At 38.4% G+C, this 19283-nt stretch overlaps 1 protein-coding gene across 8 annotated transcripts in view; it reads right to left on the bottom strand.

Annotated features, from left to right (window-relative positions):
- ZNF148 (zinc finger protein 148) overlaps positions 1-19283 on the bottom strand; it is a 159823-nt gene that overhangs the window by 31830 nt on the left and 108710 nt on the right. For all 8 annotated transcript variants that reach the window (XM_059687594.1, XM_059687595.1, XM_059687591.1 and 5 more), the window contains one exon: positions 6551-6676. In XM_059687594.1, the coding sequence (XP_059543577.1) occupies positions 6551-6676 (126 nt within the window). The remainder of the gene's footprint in view (positions 1-6550; positions 6677-19283) is intronic.

The raw sequence follows: 19283 nt of genomic DNA, 5'->3' as shown, positions 1-19283 counted from the left end.
ACAATACTGGATTAAGAAAATATTGTCATATTTTACTGCAAAGTATTCTTAGAGTTCATCGTTAACTCAATAATCCTCATAAAATCTTCTGGGGTGGAAATCGTTATCTCCTAACAAGTCAACAGCAAAGTCAGATGATAATACCTCATTTTCTCCAAAAACTTCTACTATCAAGACTTGAGATTCTCAAGCTTTAACATAAATCACAATCACCTTGGACGCAAAAGTATAAATAGAAATCACTGAATAAGAACCAATAGGAATGGGGCCTGACTATATAACTGGAAAATCTCTACGGGTGATTCTAATGCAGAGCCAAGATGGAGAGCCACTGACCGGTATGCACTGAGATGGAATTAAGTCCACTGAGACTTTTCACACATTTCTAATAAACTTAGTGCTCTGTAGTCCTAATCCACAACAAAACAAAATAGACTAAAAGGGGCAATGGAATATAATGTTAAGTGGCCACATAGGTATAACGATGTAAAAATAAACAGCATGTCATTAAGGAATGAGACAGCTAAGCTATTATAAGCAGTCAAGAAAAAATCTAGCAATCGACAGTTTACAGGATAAGGGGGGGAAAAGCCCTAATGTCTCAGTCCTCCCAGAGGACTGATTACAATACATAACATAAAAAATGTTTACAACATTAACTAAAAGCTGAGTCATGTTCAAATGCACTATATTTAAAAAGAAAACAACACATTAAAGATTTCCATCAAAGTGGCTAAAATAAAATTAAGCTTGACATTTAAAAGGGACAAGCTTTTTGCCCTAGCCAGTTTGGCTCAATGGATAGAGCACTGGCCTTTGGACTAAAGGGTCCGGGGTTCCATTCCGGTCAAGGGTACATGCCCAGGTTGTGGTTGAGGGATCAATCCCCAGTAGGGGGTGTGCAGGAGGCAGCCGATCAATGATCCTCTCTCATCACTGATGTTTCTCTCTCTCTACCTCTCCCTTCCGCTCTGAAATCAATAAAAATACATTTTTTAAAAAAAAAAGTAACAAGCTTTTGTTATGTGAAAAATTTACTTTCATAAAACACCTTATTCCGTGATAGTATCTAATAACTTGACCTAGATAACATTCCCTAACTTGGTTACCCTCTTCTTTTACAGACATGATTCCAAATGGATTTTGGCAACTTTCCAAGTATCAAATCTACCGTAAGATGACTAAACTTTTCCATATGACAAAAGCTAAGAAAGCAATTAAAATCCATGGCAGCTAAAGATGACCTAACAATACAATACTTCACACCACAAAGCTTACCTGGAAGGGAGCCACATTTATATGGATATTAGAAGCTCTGATATTTTTACTGGAATTCTATCACATTACTTTAGTAGTATTTGCCGTACAGATCCCCAATCTAACGTGACACATATCAAAGTATTCATAATGGCAAAGTTCAAGATTTGGGAAAGGTGCTGGGGTAGAGTGGAGTCTTCTAAGCATAATAAATTATAATTCTTTGATAAATTTCAAATTATTTTTAAGAAACATAAAACAAGCAGCACAATCATTTATAAACATGAGATAAGCTTTCCTTGCTTTTCATACAAAAGGGCAGAAAGAGTTTAATGAAAAATCAGAAGTACGAATTTTAAACACATGCCCAAGAAAATATAAAATAACTCATTGGCTATGCCTTCAAAGTCCCAAAATTCCAGATACAAAAACCATTTATCTGGAGACTGCAGACCTGTGTTAAAAACAGTCCACAACCACCTTCTGTCCCACTATATGTAACATGTCAAAACAATTTTAAAATAATTGATTTTGTTATTCTCACACCCTTGTCTGCTATACATTATTTCTGGTCATTTCACCTTCCTAAGAATTCCCTGAAAAGACTGGCCCCAAATACCTTCTTATATAAAATATACTTAGACTAGGCCAAATCTTTCATCTAGCAACTGCAGAGATTATAAGAATACTAAAATAATACCTTTAGATATTAAAATAATACATTATAAACGAATTTATCTCAAATAAAAAGCAAAATAGCTTAAACTCTCTAAAAATCTGATCTATACTTAGAAACACCTAGAACAAACTACAAATATACTCTACTATAATAGTCTGTGTTTTAGTCAGAATTTCAGAACACATAATACTCAAGAATAGTACCAGAAAAACATGGTAATAAAATACCAAAGAAAATGTAGCATTTACATATATTATGGTGTTTTTAGACTTGAAATAAATTCCTCATAGATCAGCAGTGAACCCAAAGTAGCATAACCACTATCACAATCATTTTAGAAATTTGTTTTTCCCTCCAAACCTGGTATTGTTCTATAATGGAGAACCTGATTTATTCGTTAACGTAAAAAACAAAAAGTATCATATAAATTGCTCAGAAAAACATTAACCACAAGAAAAGAGGAGGGAGAGACTTCAGAAAACATGAAATATAAAATGCCAATGATTATGGAAAAAAACACACACCACCCAACAAATTTAGTATGACCGGTAACTAAAGAAATTAAAATTTAAACTATACTGAGATGCCCATCTTAAACTATAAAAAAAAGCAAAAGTCTCATACTCAAGGCTGATGACAGACACACCTCAGGCCACTGCAGGTAGCAACTGGTACATTTCTGGAAGGAGTAACATTATCAAGAAACCTTTTTATGCCTAGACAATGTAGCTCAGCCGCTGAGCATCAACCTACGAACCAGGAGGTCATGGTTAGATTCCCAGTCAGGGCATGTGTCCAGGTTTCAGGCTCGATCCCCAAGGGTGGGGCATGCAGGAGGCAGCCAATCAATGATTCACTCTCATCATTGTTTCTCTTTCTCCCTCTCCCTTCCTCTCTGAAATCAATAAATATATTTAAAAAATATTTTTTAAGTTCATGCTCTATGATTCAGGAGTGCACAAATATCTATATACAAACATTTGAAGTCCAGCATGATTTAAAATGAAGACAAAGAGAAAACTTTCCAACAACAAAGCGATCATTGACTATCATGTGATACATCAAAAGAATATTATGTAGACAGTGTAGGCAGGCAGGCAGTTTAATGTGCAGAGGCTTCTCCGTGAAGTGCACTCGGTGTAAGAGGCCCTTGTGCAAAAAAGGCTGCTTTTTTTCTTTGAGCTCAATTAGCCACCAGGAGCCCTTCTTAGTAGGTGCCCTTTTTCTTCTTCTTCTCAGGGTTCACATAATCCGATTACCTCCTGCCCCAGTCAGGGTAGTTTCCCACTGATATTTTCCAACCTCCAGATCTTTGCAATCATTTGGATTCCCTTTCCCTTGGATTTTCTTCCCATACACTCTCCTCGGCCAAATCCATTCATATGTTAGGACTTTTCTGATCCCCCATCAGGAGACAAGGCTCTTCCTGTCAGGCCACAACCTGCTTGGATGTATCTCAGACCCAGCAAGAGCACTCATGGTACAGTGTGGGCTGCTCCAGGGTACCATGGGGATCCCAGTCTCCTGGCAGGCTGCCGTATAGGCTGTGAGGGCATCACAGAGGCACAAGTGCTGGCCATGGGTACGACATACATCCTGCAGGCATATCCCGAGGAAAGGTTTGGGGCTGCTATGATCCAGGCAACTACCAAAGGGGCCATCTGTTGCCTGTAAGAGTCCACACAGTGTGGAAGTCTTCAAGATCTGGGCAAGACGCATGGGGCAGCTGATGCTAAAGCCAAGGTCTGGCCAGGACAGTAGCAGGGGGTTAGTGCCTGGGCCTTTAGGCTAGGGTGTGGTGTCCAAATGTAGGTCAAAGGAGCCAACATCACCACCAAAGGCCCCATAGGGCCTCACCAGCCAACTGTGGGGGGTGGAAGGCACAATTAGGTGTACCTGGCTGCCCCAATCATACATGGGATGCAAACCATAGGCTGTGAGCATTACCATATGACAAAATAAAATTATGTAGCTAATAATATCCTTATAAAACCATTAATAACTTTAAATGTAAAAATAGCTTACACACTTCAAGTGTTAAAAATCTGGAAATTCTACATATCTACAAATTTGAAAATAGAAAGGGAATATTGCAGAAAACTAAGGTAGTTAATCTCTAGGAAACATGACTATGGGTTATTTTAATCTCTGTATTTTTCAAACTTTTCTCTAACAGGCACATTTATGTATCCAAAAAGCAGTGGTATGTAGGTAAATGTTTAACAACAGGTTAAGAAGTCATGGGGCTGGGAAGGGTTTAATGATTTCCATGGTGTAATTATTCTCACTGTGGCTAATTTTAATCTACCAATGGTTTTAGCCCTGGCTTGCAAAATTCCTGAAAACTTAGCAATTAGCTCTGGCAAGCCAGTACCAACTGGTCCCAGCATACCACTGGGAGTCCAAAAGTATCTATATAATAAAAAGCCAGGGTTGTAATGACTGAAGGCTCCACTAGACCGGAAGTCAGTGCTGGGTTGCCATAGCGACCCGGCACTGACTGGGGCCACTGTGGGTGCCCCGACCCAGCACTGACTGCCTAGGGTGCTGCAGATCAGGCCTGGAGAGAGGCCTGCAGAGAGAGAGGCAGGGTCTGATCCATAGCCTCTGTGGCAGCCGTTGATCAGAACTTGCCTATTTTTCTCTCCTGGCCAGGCCAACAACTGGGCCTCCATTTCTCAGGCCTCCACCAGGGCTGCTGATCAGACCCACCTTTCTGATCAGGCCCTGTTGATAGGCCCAGAAATGATGGCTGGCATAGAAACTGACCAATCAGAACGAAATCTGGGTGAATGTAAGGAGCCAATGGCTGCTTAGGAGGTGGAGCTTTTGACACTGACTGGCATAGAAATTGACTAATCAGAACCAAATTGGCCAGCAGAGGAGGGAAGTTGGGGGCAAGATCAGGCCTGCAGGGGAGGGCAGTTGGGAGATCAGGTTGGCAGGAGAGGGCAGTTAGGGGTGATCAGGCCAGCAGGGAAGGGTAGTTAGGGGCGAGATCAGGCTGGCAGGGGAGGGCAGTTAGGGGCAAGATCAGGCCGGCAGGGGAGAACAGTTAGGGGCAAGATCAGGCTGGCAGGGGAGGGTAGTTGGGGGCAACCAGGCTGGCAGGGGAGGGCAGTGGGGGTGAGATCAGGATGGCAGGGGAGGGCAGTTGGGGGCGAGATCAGGCCAGCAGGGGAGGGCAGTTAGGGGCTCAATCAGGCCAGCAGGTGAGGGCAGTTAGGGGTGATCAGGCAGGCAGGCAGAGGCAGTTAGGGGCGATCAGGCAGGCAGGCAGAGAGGTTAGGGGCGATCAGGCAGGCAGGCAGTGGGGTTAGGGGCAATCAGGCAGGCAAGCAGGTGAGTGGTTAGGGGCCAGCGGTGCCAGATTGTGAAAGGGGTGTCCAATTGGAGTGGGTGCAAGCTGGGCTGAGGGAAAGCCCCCACCCGCCCCCCGTGCATGAATTTCGTGCACCGAGCCTCTAGTACAAATATATAAATGATAATTATAATTTAAATCACATATGCAAAAACAATTAGCCATCAAAAAATAAAGAGGTCACCCTGACGGGTTTGGCTCAGTGAATAGAGCGTCGGCCTGCGGACTCAAGGGTCCTGGGTTCGATTCCTGTCAGGGGCATGTGCCTTGGTTGTGGGCACATGCCCAGTGGGGAGTGTGTGGGAGGCAGCTGATCGATGTTTCTCTCTCATCGATGTTTCTGACTCTCTATCCCTGTCCCTTTCTCTCTGTAAAAAATCAATAAAAATAAATAAATAAATAAATAAATAAATAAATAAATAAATAAATAAATATAAAAATAAAAATATAATAAAATAAAGAGGTCATGTTATAATATGATCTTTTTAAAAAAGCCTTCTTCACTATATGAGGAAAGTATACCCAAAAAGTATTTATTGAGTATCTTATTGTGTCTACTATTCCAGGCTCTTGGGATATACCTGTGAAGAAAATGAAGTCCCTGTCCTCATGAAGCTTACATTCTATTCATATACATACTTTTTATTGGTTTCAGAGAGGAAAGAAGAGGGGGAGGGAGAGAGAAACATCAATAATGAGAGAGAATCATTCATCGGCTGCCTCCTGCAGGCCCCCTACTCGGATTGAGCCCAAAACTCAGGCATGTGCCTGTGCCCTGACTGGGAATCGAACTGTGACCTCCTGGTTTATAGGTCAATGCTCAACCACTGAGCCACACTGGCTAGGCTTACATTCTATTCTAATACTAGTATTTTACAACCTTTTTCTGATGAAAAATCGATACTAAATTTTCCTAAAATCGTAATATTAAAATAAGTAAAAGTAATATAAATGAAAAGCAGGCCACTGCATACCATCTGCCAGATTTTAAAGAGAGAGACAAAGGGGAAGAAGTTTGCTTTTAGAAAAAAGACATAGTGAAAGCAAAGTGAAAAAATTTAAAGCAATGGCCCACCACCTCCATGCAGGCATGCACCCCTTCCTCCTAGTGAAGCTGATGCTACATTCCAACTTTACTAACCCACATGATACTTTATATAGCTGCCTTATGGACCAGTCACATTTCTGCCCATATGATTAACCAACAGTTTGGGATTAATAGGTTAGGGACCACCACCTTAATATATTCTTACTTTTGCAGGAGAACGTTGCTTCCGTTTCTTCTTTTTCTGTAAGTCTACTGGCTCTCTGATTTGTTTTTTGTCTCTCATCAGTTGCTCAGATACATCAGTAAAAGTAATTTCCTGCTTTACACTTATCTGTTAAATAAAAGAAAGCCAATTTTAGAAATAAAGTCCATTGTGACACACACACAAAAAAACAACCAAAACAACACTGCATGTTTAATCCTTTGCTAACCCTACATAAATATGGCTCCCTGGATAATCTATGAGTGTATTCAAGTAAATAGCTCATTGAAGAATTCATTTATAGGTAACTGAAAAATAAGAATCAAGAGTGAGTATATAAACTAAGATTTTACAAACAATTATCTGGAAAAAAATAATAAAGAAGTCTTGGGAAAAGATGATTATAAGACCTACCAGAATAAAGTGGAAGTCAACAGAAACATCAATTTCATTCCCACATTTAAGAAAAGTGATGTTAAAGTTAAAAGCACACTAAAAAGGTTAAATCCAAAAAAAAAAAAAATCAACAAAATAGTCGGCGATAAAAGGAGTATTTTGACTTCACAATGGGCTGTCTCTCAATTTACAAAATACCAGGAAAACAACAAAATTCTAAAGGTAATCACATCAAAGAAAGGTAAGACAAATAATGAAAATCCAATTACCTTTAAGCATAATACTTTTAACCAGTATTTTCCTGGCTTCTCCAATAAACCATTACCAAGTATGTTTATGGAACTGCATATGGTTTTAGGCTGCCTGCTATGTGCAAGGCATGATGTTAACTACACAATAAATATAGAACTACTACAAGAAAATTAAGATATCAACAATATTATCTATCTTCAGATCTCAGTTTTCACAGATATGAAGAGCTGTTTGTCCTAAAAAAGAATACAGTAAACCCTCAATTTTGTCAACCTAGATTTAATGGACTCTGGATTTAACAGACAAAATTTCCAGTCCATAAGTCATAGATGAAAATTAACATCCTATTAATTTTAAAATGCTTTTAACCAAGATTTGCTTATAATTAACAGGTTATTTTTTTGTTATTAAGTCACTGTTATTTTTAACAAACTTTAGCAGATAGGCCATATGTTATAGTAAAAGCACTGTAGTAATTTCACCTATGTAAATATTACATATCTACTATAGTCTATATATTAAATCCAAGAGTCACCACTCATAAACAATGTGTAGTGAATGATCACACCCACCACTCTCAAGTAGTAACTGGTTCTGTTATCTCGAGTGGCAGTGGTGTGACTTCCTACTGCAATTTTAGCTTGTGCTGGATGATGTTCTGGCCTACGCTAAGCCACACCCTAGCCATGTGCATGTGTTTACTCACAGTGACTGGTGAGTAGACTCACTTATCAGACCTATTCAGTATATATTTGAAACTACTGTAATACATGCAGGAAACTTTTCTGTGAAATTAAACTTTTTCACACATACTTAATTTTAATGACACAAATGTGTCTACATAAGTAAAAACAGGTAAATTAACTAATTTGTCAAATTTTTAATATACCCATTTGGAAAACATACTTTATTATATAACTAGAGGCCTGGCGCACGAATTTGTGCAAGGGTTGGGTCTGGCCAGCAAGCCCCAATCGGGGCTGATTGATCCAGGCCGGCTGGGGGGAGGGGCTACGGGAGGTTGGCCGGCCCCACCCCTGATTGGGGGGGTGATCAGGGTGGGGCTGGCCAGGGGAGGGGTTGCAGGCTGTTGGCTGGCTAGCCCTGCCCCCTGGTCGAACTCCCGGTTGAAGGTACAATTTGCATAATAGCCTTTTATTATACAGAATGGACTTTCAGCTTTAACAGACACCCCTCACCTGAATTAGTCCCTTATATGAGGTTTTAATGTACACAGGGTTCTAAGGTCACTAATGGTAGTGTCAATTCTCATAAGGAATTGATGGTGTTCAGTCATCCACTGCCACATTTTCAATCTATCTTTGAAATGAAAACAGAAGAATCTTAAAACTAAAAAACTTTCAACTCAAGAAGCTATGAGTTGAAATATTAAAAATGCTTGATCTTTGCCCAGCCAGCGTGGCTCAGTGGTTGCATGTCAACCTAGGAACCAGGAGATCAGTTTGATTCTCAGCACATGCCTGGGTTGCAGACTCAATCCCCAATATGAGGCATGCAGAAAGGAGCCAATCAGTGATTCTCTCTCATCGTTGATGTTTCTGTTTCGCTCTCTCTCTCTCTCTCTCTCTCTCTCTCTCTCTCTCTCTCTCCCCACCCCGCCCCTTCTTTCCCTTCCTCTCTGAAATCAATAAAAATATTTAAAAATTTTAAAGATTACATATTTTAAAAAACACTGGACCCTTGCACCATGTGAGGACATCAGAAGATTCATCTGAAAGAGGCCCCTCGCCCTATCATGCAGGCATCCTGAGCTAAAACTTCCAGCCTCCAGAACATGAGAAATAAATTTATGTTGTTCATAAGCTTTAAAAAAAATCCTTGATAATAATCCAGGAAGTAAAATGTGCTAATGACTACATTTTTAAAATACACTTTAAAGCCTAAGTGCCCATCAGCAGATGAGTGTATTAAAAAACTGTGGTACATCTACACAATGGAATGCTACGCCGCTATAAAAAAGAAGGAACTCTTACCATTTGCAACAGCCTGGTCGGACCTGGAGAGCATTATGCTAAGCAAAATAAGCCAGTCAGAGAATGATACATATCACATGATCTCACTCATTGTGGAATATATTGAACAACATAAACTGCTGAACAAAAACAGATCCAAAGACATAGAAGCATAGAACAGACTGTCCAACCTCAGAGGGAGGGGGGGGGTAAGAGATCAATCAAAGGACTTATATGTATGCATATAAGCATAACCAATGGACACAGACAGTAAGGGGGTGAGGGCATGTGCTGGGAGGTGGGAACGGCTGGTGAGAGGTCAATGGGGGAAAAAGGAGACATATGTAATAATACTTTAAACAACAAAGAATTTAAATAAAACATTAATATTAAATAAATAAAATACACTTTAAAAGATGCAAAAAATTATAAACATCTTACAGATTTATTGTGTAAAGTTGGAAGATACAGTGTGTGAGATTCATGAGGAAAATGCAACATAAACCAGGGATTTCAGACTAATAAAATAAGGAACTGAAAGCTTTCATAAATCCCTGGAATGTAGGCAGTATGGGAATCGCAAATCAAGGAGAACCTTGGCACAAAAACATGATGTAAATGATTATTCAGCCAATAATTCCATCAGGTTATAGAATACTAGTGATCATTTTTTAAAGCTTCTTTTGGTATCATTATTTGGAACATTCAAACATGTTATTACCATCTGAAGTGATGGGAACTAAAAGTGACAAACTTGGGCTAAATATGAGACAAGGAGAAATGATGGCAGACCATCTATAAGCATCTGTTGAACTGCTCTGTCCTATTTTGCAGTAGCACTAAAGTAGTTCCAACACTTCTGTCAGCTTACAGATTGCAAAGAAACCATGAAAATATAGCACGAGGCAATAAGAAACAGGGGAAACAGGAACTCTTTTTAGAAAAAGTATCAAGTGGAGCATAAAGTAAATGCACAAATAAGTTCTGAAATTCCAATTATTCACAAGCCAAGGATGAGCCTTTATATGCAGTGAACAAGATTAATACAATGTATCTGAGCCTATTAGTTATTTTGACATATATAGAAAGTAGTACTTGCATTTTCAAATACAAGGCACACTGTTAACATTGTGAAAGCAGACCCAAATCTAGATATATCAATGGATCAAAGCATTATGAATGGTAATAGGCATATAGCAAGTTACATTTTTAGAATGCTCCAATAGGCTATCGCTGATAAGTAGAATAAAGTAATCTCCTCTATATATAACATAATCAACTACACATTAAAGTATATGGTCCAGTCTAAGGTGTAAAGAAAAGATGTCAGTAAATACAAAAACTTTAAGTGATGGGTATAATAATAAGACAGCTAGAAAAAGTGAGTTACAAAAAGTCTGAAGAAGCACAACGAAAAAGACACTAATTCATCCATAAGTTACCTACTCTTTTCTTGAGAACTATCTTTAAAAGAAAATGAAGTTCTCTTTAAAAGAAAAGTGTTACTTTTCACCTATGTAAAATGAAATGTAATTAATCAAAGCAAGCATCTACACCTGGGTGATATTTGAAAAGACTGGTTTGCAAAGGACTTGTATGCATGCATATAAGCATAACCAATGGACATAAGACACCAGGGGATAGGGGAGGCTAGGTGACTGTCTAGGGCGGGGGGAAAAAATGGACACATATGTAATACCCTTTGTAATACTTTAAGCAATAAAAAATAAAAATAAAAAAAAAGAAAAGACTGGTTTGCTAGATTTTCAAAACATATTTATTAAAAGCAGCATGAAAACAATAAACTAGGAAGTATGGTAATTTCTTAAAAAACAAAAATAGCCCTGGTCGGTGTGGCTCAGTTGGTTGAAGCATCATCCCATGCACAAAAGGTCTAGGGTTCAATTCCCGGCTGGGGGGCATACAGGATGGCAACTGATGGATGTTTCTCTGACATCAATGTTTTTCTCTCTCTCCTCTCTCTTCTTCTCTCTCTAAAATCAATAAAAACATATTCTCAGGTGAGGATTAAAAATATAATTAATTAACTTTAAAATAAAAACAAAAATAAAACCGCTGGTTTCTTCCCCATCACTTGTTTTACTATTTTACCTAGACCCATGTGAAACCTCATGCCTACCTTTGAGGGTTAAATTTCAATGCTGCTCTTACTACTAAACCAGAGCTGCCATTAACACTGTCACAAACACCCTACCCATCCTTCATTCGTAAGATTTGACTAAACCCAGACATTTCTCCACTTAAACTCTAAGACTCACCCACAGATTGAAGCTCCCTCGGGGTCTCCCACTATGAGAGTGGGGAAGCTGGTAGGCAAGACTCCCATGTCATATCTTCCCTCTACATTCATGTAACTTCGTCCTCGGCATCCTTAGGAAACTTTGAGTGCTACAGTATCAATACTTCCTCACCCCTTACCAAGGTCAAAGCTGGTTCTTTCTTGCTAGTTCTAAAATATATCTCATAATTATTCTGATGTTTTCCCAACCTTAAACATAAATAGACTTCTCTGTATGAAAAATTCTTTTCCTTAATTCTAATACTAATAACTCAAGCCCAGAACACAGAATAATCCTTTCTTTTTCAAGACTTATTTCACTATTTCTGGTTAAAAAAAAAAAAAAAAAGAAAAAGAAGAGAAAGAACTGTCTTGGTTTCGGGGCTGGGTAAAAAGGTGAAGGGATTAAGCAAAACACACACACACAACACCCATAGACACAGACAACAATATCGTGATTATCAGAGGGAAAGGGGAGTGGGGGGGGGGAGGGTGGAAAGAAGAGAGTGACAAATGGTGCTAAAAGGAGACTTGACTTGGGCTGGTGAATACACAATATACAGATGATGTATTACAGAACTGTGTACTTGAAACCTTTATAATTTTATTTGCCAATGTCACCCCAATAAATTCAATTTAAAAACTAACCTATACATTATCTTGATATTTGAAAATAAGATATTCTTTTTTGGTACTTTTCGTAACAGCTTTACTTATTTATTCAACAGTCAGTAAGTGCCTGCCATATGCTAAAATTCAGTCTAAAATAACACAACCAAAGCTTTAAATTCACTGAGATTCTAATATGTGTAGAGCATAATGCCAGACACTGAGAACAGATTCTAAATATAAGGTCTCCTTCATCAACAAAACGAAAAGTCAACCTACTGAGTGAAAAAAGATATTCGCCAATGATATATCCAATAAGCAGCTAATACCCTTATTTTAACTTTATTTTTTAAATATATTTTATTGATTTCATACAGAAAGGAAGAGGGAGAGAGAGAGAGAAAAACATCACCAATTGGCTACCGCGCATACGTCCCCCCCTGGAGACCAAGCCCACAACCTGGGTCAGAGGTCAATGCTCAACCACTGAGCCACACTGACCAGGCTAATACCCCTTATTTTTTAAGAACTTATTTATAAAAAACTCATATAACCCCCCAAAACAAACAAACAAACAAACGAACAATCTAATTAAAAAGGAGGCAGAGGACCTGAATATACACTTCTCCAAAGAGGACATACAGATGGCCAACAGACATATGAAAAGATGTTTAATGTCACTAATCATCAGAGAAATGCAAATTAAAACCGCAATCAGGTATCATCTCATGCCTGACAGAATACCTATCATCTACAAATCAACAAACAAGTGTTGGTGAAGAGGTGAAAAAGAGAAATTGTTGGTGGGAATGCAGATTGGTGCAGCCACTATGTAAAACAATGGAGTGTACTCAAAAATTAAAAATGGAACTGCCTTGTGACCCAGAGATTTCACTTCTGAGCATATATCCAAAGAAACCCAAAACACTAATTTGGAAGTATATATGCACCCCTATATTCACTGCAGCATTATTTACAGTAGCCAAGATATGGAAAAAAAATATGGAAAAGCAACCCTAGTACCCATCAGCAGGTGAGTGGATATAAAGAGAGTGGGACATGTATACAATGGAATATTAGCCATAAAAAAAGAATGAAATCTTACAATTCGTGACAGCATGCATGGACCTAGAAAGTATTATGCTAAGTGAAATAAGTCAGGCAGAGAAAGACAAATGCCATATGATTTCACTTATATGTGGACTCTAAAGAACAAAATAAAGGAACAAACAAAACAGGAAAAGACTTATAGATACAGAGACCGGACTAATGGCTGCAAGAGGGGAGAGGGATTCGGAGGCTGGGTAAAAAGGTGAAAGGATTAAGAAGATTGGTAGTTACAAAATAATCAACGGGGATGATGTAAAGTGCAGCATAGGGAATATAATCAATAATACTGTAATAACTAGGTATGGTGCCAGGTGGGTACTTGAAATACCAGGGGATCACTTGTAAAGTATATGATTGTCTAACCACTACACTGTAATCTGAAACTAACACAAAAAGATAATGTAAACTATAATTGAAAAATAAAATTTTAAATAAATAAATAAATAGTCTCCTTTTCAAAGGTCTTCACATGTAAATGGGGAATTTTGATGCATTAGCATAAATAAACAAACAAACAAACAAACTAATTCAAGACAGCACATGCTGGGCTCAACCTAAATGAATGAAACAGGGTATAAGGGGCAGGAATGAAAGTGACAAATTAATCAGATTTGATATAACTGCAAAAGGCTTCATGGATGATGAAGCACAGGACTTAAGCAGAATTACAAGTTTATCATGTATATCACTCATTTATATTTTGCTTCCAAACGTGCTATTCTCCTCGACTTCTTTCTTCCAGACTCAATATTAAAAAGTGATACAACAAATGTAATTGTACCTAAAATAATGTTGCCAGACGCAGTAGGTAATGAATAAATATTTCATTTTGTTTACAAGTTTTGGTCTACCCAACTCCCAAAAAAGAAGGTGATTCCTTAGAATGAGCTTGTCCTTCTCTTCAATCTCAATGTCCTACATTCACATCCAGCAGCATCCAGTTCATTTCAATTAACCTTATCAACCTTGCTGTTTTAGGGTATTATCATCTCCCCAATATGTTCTTCCATGAATAAATTAATATAAAACTGTTTTCTTGTTATCTCCCCAATGAGAGATCTACCATAACTCCTTGTTGCCCATGGCATAATTATATACTCCCAGCTCAGCTTTCAAGATTCTTTATGATGTACTTTACAGAAAAGACCTAGGACATTTGACAGAAGTATCTGTCCTTAACCAACTCTACTCTCCTTTCAATTTTCAAATTTAATTTTTGGTATTCCTGTCCCTATTTGAATAAAAAGTCATGGTATCTTTGTGCTTTCCTCTTTACTCTGTGCTATGATTCCATTCCTACCCATCTCCAAGGCTCTGCTGCTTCACTCTCTCCAAAATAATCTCTTACTCCACCAGCTACTTCTCTGCCTAAAAGCACACTTAAACTTCCCCTATAAAAAAAATCTCCAAAATTCTTCTAACAACTTCCTTCTTCATATGGCCAAACTCTTTGAAAGAAGTATCTCTCTCTAGTAAGCACGCAGACAAAACAACTGCTCCCAAATTTATTCTAAGAGTAAAAGTACTACATAGCCAAATAAAAAAAGGATGTGTTTAACTATCACTAGGAGGAATTTGTTTCAAAACACTGCTGAGGAAACAAGTTGAATCAAGGTGACCACAAAGAGAGCAAGTGTTAAAACATAAAAAGAAAGATACTAGTATTACATAATTAATTTTACTACAAACATGCTCTCTAAAGAAAGAATGTTAGCAATATTTGGGAGTATTCATGGAGTCCAAAAAGGAAGAAATTTAAGATCAAGCATATAACTGTGTGTGTGTGTGTGTGTGTGTGTGTGTGTGTGTGTGTGTGTGTGTTTGCAGAATGGTTTTGGCAAGAAGAGTTAGGGGTAACCAGCCAACAGGAAGATTTCTGATTCAAAGCTCACCAAGCCACAGAACCGGGTGGGGACAGGCAGTAGCAGACTGATGGACAGTCCTTTGTGTGAATCATGAACCATAACCCTCCCTTCCAACTAACCCAGTGATGGCGAACCTATGACACGTGTGTCAGAGGTGACACGTGAACTCATTTTTTTGGTTGATTTTTCTTTGTTAAATGGCATTTAAATATATAAAATAATATCAAAAATATAAGTCTTTGTTTTACTATGGTTGCAAATATCAAAAAATTTCTATACGTGACACGGCACCAGGGTTAAGTTAGGGTTTTTCAAAATGCTGACACGCAGAGCTCAAAAGGTTCGCCATCACTGGACTAACCTATGATTGCATGCACAATTTTGAAAGGAACTACATTTATCAGAGTTTGAGAAAGTCCACAACTATCTTTCAATAACGAAAAGGTTAAGGGGTCTACAATTCAAAAAAACATTCTAGTCTACTTCCTTATGATATTTCTCACTATAAATTTGCATTTGGCTTGTTATACCAGCATCTTATAATTTAGATAATCCTATATAATAAAAGTCTAATATGCTAAGTGTCCAGTCACCAGTAGGCCATTCAACCAATCAAAGCGTAATATGCTAATGATATGCTAAGACCGCTCAACTGCTCACTATGACATGCACTGACCACCGGGGGCAGACACTCCGACTGGTAGGTTAGCTTGCTGCTGGGGTCTGGCCGATCAGGACTGAGCAAGACAGGCTAGACATGCCTTGGAGCCCTCCCGCAATCCTTCCCTGCTGGCCAACCTCCCACATCCCTCCCTGGCCCCGATTGTGTACCAGTGGGGTCCCTCAGCCTGGCCTGCGCCCTCTCGCAATCCGGGACCCCTCGGGATATCAGAGAGTCGGTTCCGGCCCAATCCCACAGACCAGGCTGAGGGACCCCACTGGTGCACAAATTCATGCACCGGGCCTCTAGTTATAAGATAAAGCAGACAGAGCGATCAATTTATCCTACCTGAAATAGTGCTGCCCATCCCAGTCCTACCTATCTCACTGGGAAATTCTATTCCCAACTTCCTAACATCATGATTTAAGTTCTCTCCTGTTCTCATGGCAGTTGTTCTGGATTCATCCCTCTAGAATATCTGTTATCCCACCTCTATTTTGTAAGAGTTTCAGTAAATCTATACCAGTGGCTCACAAATGTGGTCCAGGGACTCCTGAAGGTATCTGACACACTTTCAGGTGGTCCACAAGATCAAAAAAGATTTTCATAATACCTGTTTTTGTGTTGCTGTTTTTTCACTCTCCTCTCACAAGCATACAGAGGTATTTTGCAGAAGCTAACTAACATGTGCTGTCACCAGAGACGAAATGAATTAGCAAATTTGAGAATCCCGTTCTCTTAATAAGCCAGACAATAAGAAGATTTGTAAAACAAATGCTAAATTTTGTCTTAAAAAAATAAGGTTAGGTTTCATTTAAAATGTTATATGTTAACATATAAGAGGACCTGTTGTTTATAAATTAGTAAGTAAAATTTTAAATTTCTCAGTTTTAATTTCTAAAATAGCAAATATTGATATATAACCAACATAAGCAAGAGCTGTTAGGAATCCTTAGCATTTTTCAAGACTAAAGCAGACCAGAAATTTTGAGGACCACTGACCTAGATACTTAACTATATTCTGCATTCCCTGCTTCTTCTCCATTCAATCTTTTTTAATACAGATGCCAGGGCCCCAGCAACATAATGAAATTACTATAGATGTGGGGGGGTTAGCAGACATACATGTATTTCCTAACAGTGTCTGCTGAGATCACCAAGGAGCAATGACATTCAACACACCTAGCACTCAAAACTTTAGTTTCTAAATATCATGATCCAAATAAAAGAACTGGGGTTCCTTGAAGTGACTGACTCCAAAGTTGGTCAGGGTAAAATATAAGACAACCTTGGGACATCTTGTGGTGCCAGAAGTGAAAATGCCTGAAAAAAGACCAGCACATGTCAAAGGACACAAAGCAGTCTGAAAGAGCTCCTAATGGGCAAGGCTGGGACAATTTGAGCAACAAAATAAATAATGTCAGTATTGGGTTATAAGTCACAGAAAACAATGGATAGCCATCCTATTCTATATAATAAAAGGCTAATATGCAAATCGACCAAACGGCAGAATGACCGATTGCTATGATGCACACTGACCACCAGGGGACAGATGCTCAATATAGGAGCTGCCCCCTGGTCAGTGCACTCCCACAGGGGGAGTGGCGCTCAGCCAGAAGCCAGGTTCATGGCTGGTGAGTGCAGCGGCAGTGGCGGGAGCATCTCTCGCAGTCTGGGAGCCCTCGGGGGATGTCCGACTGACGCTCCCAGTGGGAGCGGGCCTAAGCCATCAGTCGGACATCCCCCGAGGGCTCCTGAACTGCGAGAGGGCACAGGCTGGGCTGAGGGACGCCCCCCTATCCTGAATGCACAAATTTCGTGCACTGGGCCTCTAGTTCTGATATAAATTGGGAAAATAAATGGGAGAAAGGGGCCCTACAATTAACAAAATACAGAAGAAATGAGAAAAATACAAATCATAATTAAGCAAACACATTAACAATAGCCAGTAGGGTCCACCAATGGATGCTAAAATCAGTAGGTAAAATTTGAAGAAAATCAGAATATTTAAACAGATTCAAAGTACCTCCTCCAAGATATCTGTCAATTACAAAGGGAAAACTAGTGACTTTAGTGGGGGAAAACTGGCAGGTAGCACCTTAATAAAGTATCACAGTTAATATCACTGGTAATAAGACATACCCACTTTTTGTACTACCTGATATGAGGTACTGGGAACACAACATCACTTCTGTGGGACTGACAAAAAATGTAGAGCCTCAAGCTAATTATGAGAAAGCATCAGACAAATTCAAACTGAGAAATTCTACAAAACAACTAATATTCATCAAGTGTCAAGATCATAAAAGATAAGGAAAGACTGAGCAATGCTACAGAATAAAGGAGACTTAAGAAGATACAACAACTAAATGAAATGTGGAATTCTGAATTGAATCCCGGTTTAAGAAAAGGCCACTAAGGGAAAAACAAATATAAATAAGATTTGTAAAACTACTAGTGAATAGCATTTTACCAGCATTAAGTTCCTGGTTTTGATAACTATACTATGGTTGAATAAGCTTTAATATTAGAGGAAGCTGGGTGATGGGTTTATGTGAACTCTGTACTACAATTTTTTTCTAGCTACAAAAATATTTAGCATCCCAAACTTACCAAATTGTATATATTAAATATGTGCAGACTTTTGTGTATAAATTATACCTCAATAAAGCTGTTTTTAAAATAGTCAATATTTATATGGTATTCTACAAATTTGTGATTCCTCAGCATAATAAACTCAGATGTATCTAACATTTACTATGTGCCAAACACTGCTCCAGTTACTAGAAGACAATGGTTGGGAAAGTTGGGGGCGAGGTCCATGGTTTCTAGACTGCACTCTATTGCATGTAATCCTACAATAACACTATGAGGTTAGTTCTTTGAATCTCATCCTAAAAATAAGAAAACTAAGGCTTACAAAGGTTAGGTTACTTGTCTAAAATCCCTTTAAGAGGGGAAACCAAAATTTAAACAAATCTTCCAAATCCAGCAACTCAGATTCAGACGACTGTGATCTGTGAATTCCTTTTTATCCTTATGTTGTCAACAAGAAAACTAAAACTTCAGGGAGTTAAGTGTCTTACCCAAACTATTAAGTTTCAAAACTAGGACTTTAAACCAAGACTGTATATCATTTAACCTGGTGTTATTTTCATTAATAAATCTAAGTTATTCAAACTTATTTAAAAATGACTTTTGCATGAACATATTTTATTTTTCCACATATGAACTATAGTTTGCCAGAATGTGCAAAAAATTTCTAGTGGTTCTATAATGTCTACTACTAAAGGAAAAGAAAATAATTTTTAAAAGAGCAAAGTAGACAAAACACCAATAATATTTACATGAAGCATAAGACTTGAGTTTTAATCCCACCTCTTCCAATTATTATCTGGGTAAACTTGGCTTCCAGAAGTAGTATGGCAAAGAAAGAAAAGCACAGGGTGGAGTTACAGGAAATGCAATCTAATTCCAAATAGTAATATTAGCAGGAAAGCTGATCAACTAAATTTTAATCATTTGAAACTTTTTTCACCTGTAATATGGAGGAAATAATCCTCATGGAATT

This window comes from Myotis daubentonii, chromosome 3 (assembly GCF_963259705.1).
Source record: "Myotis daubentonii chromosome 3, mMyoDau2.1, whole genome shotgun sequence".
NCBI lineage: Eukaryota > Metazoa > Chordata > Mammalia > Chiroptera > Vespertilionidae > Myotis > Myotis daubentonii.
This window is presented reverse-complemented; position numbering and strand designations above follow the sequence as displayed.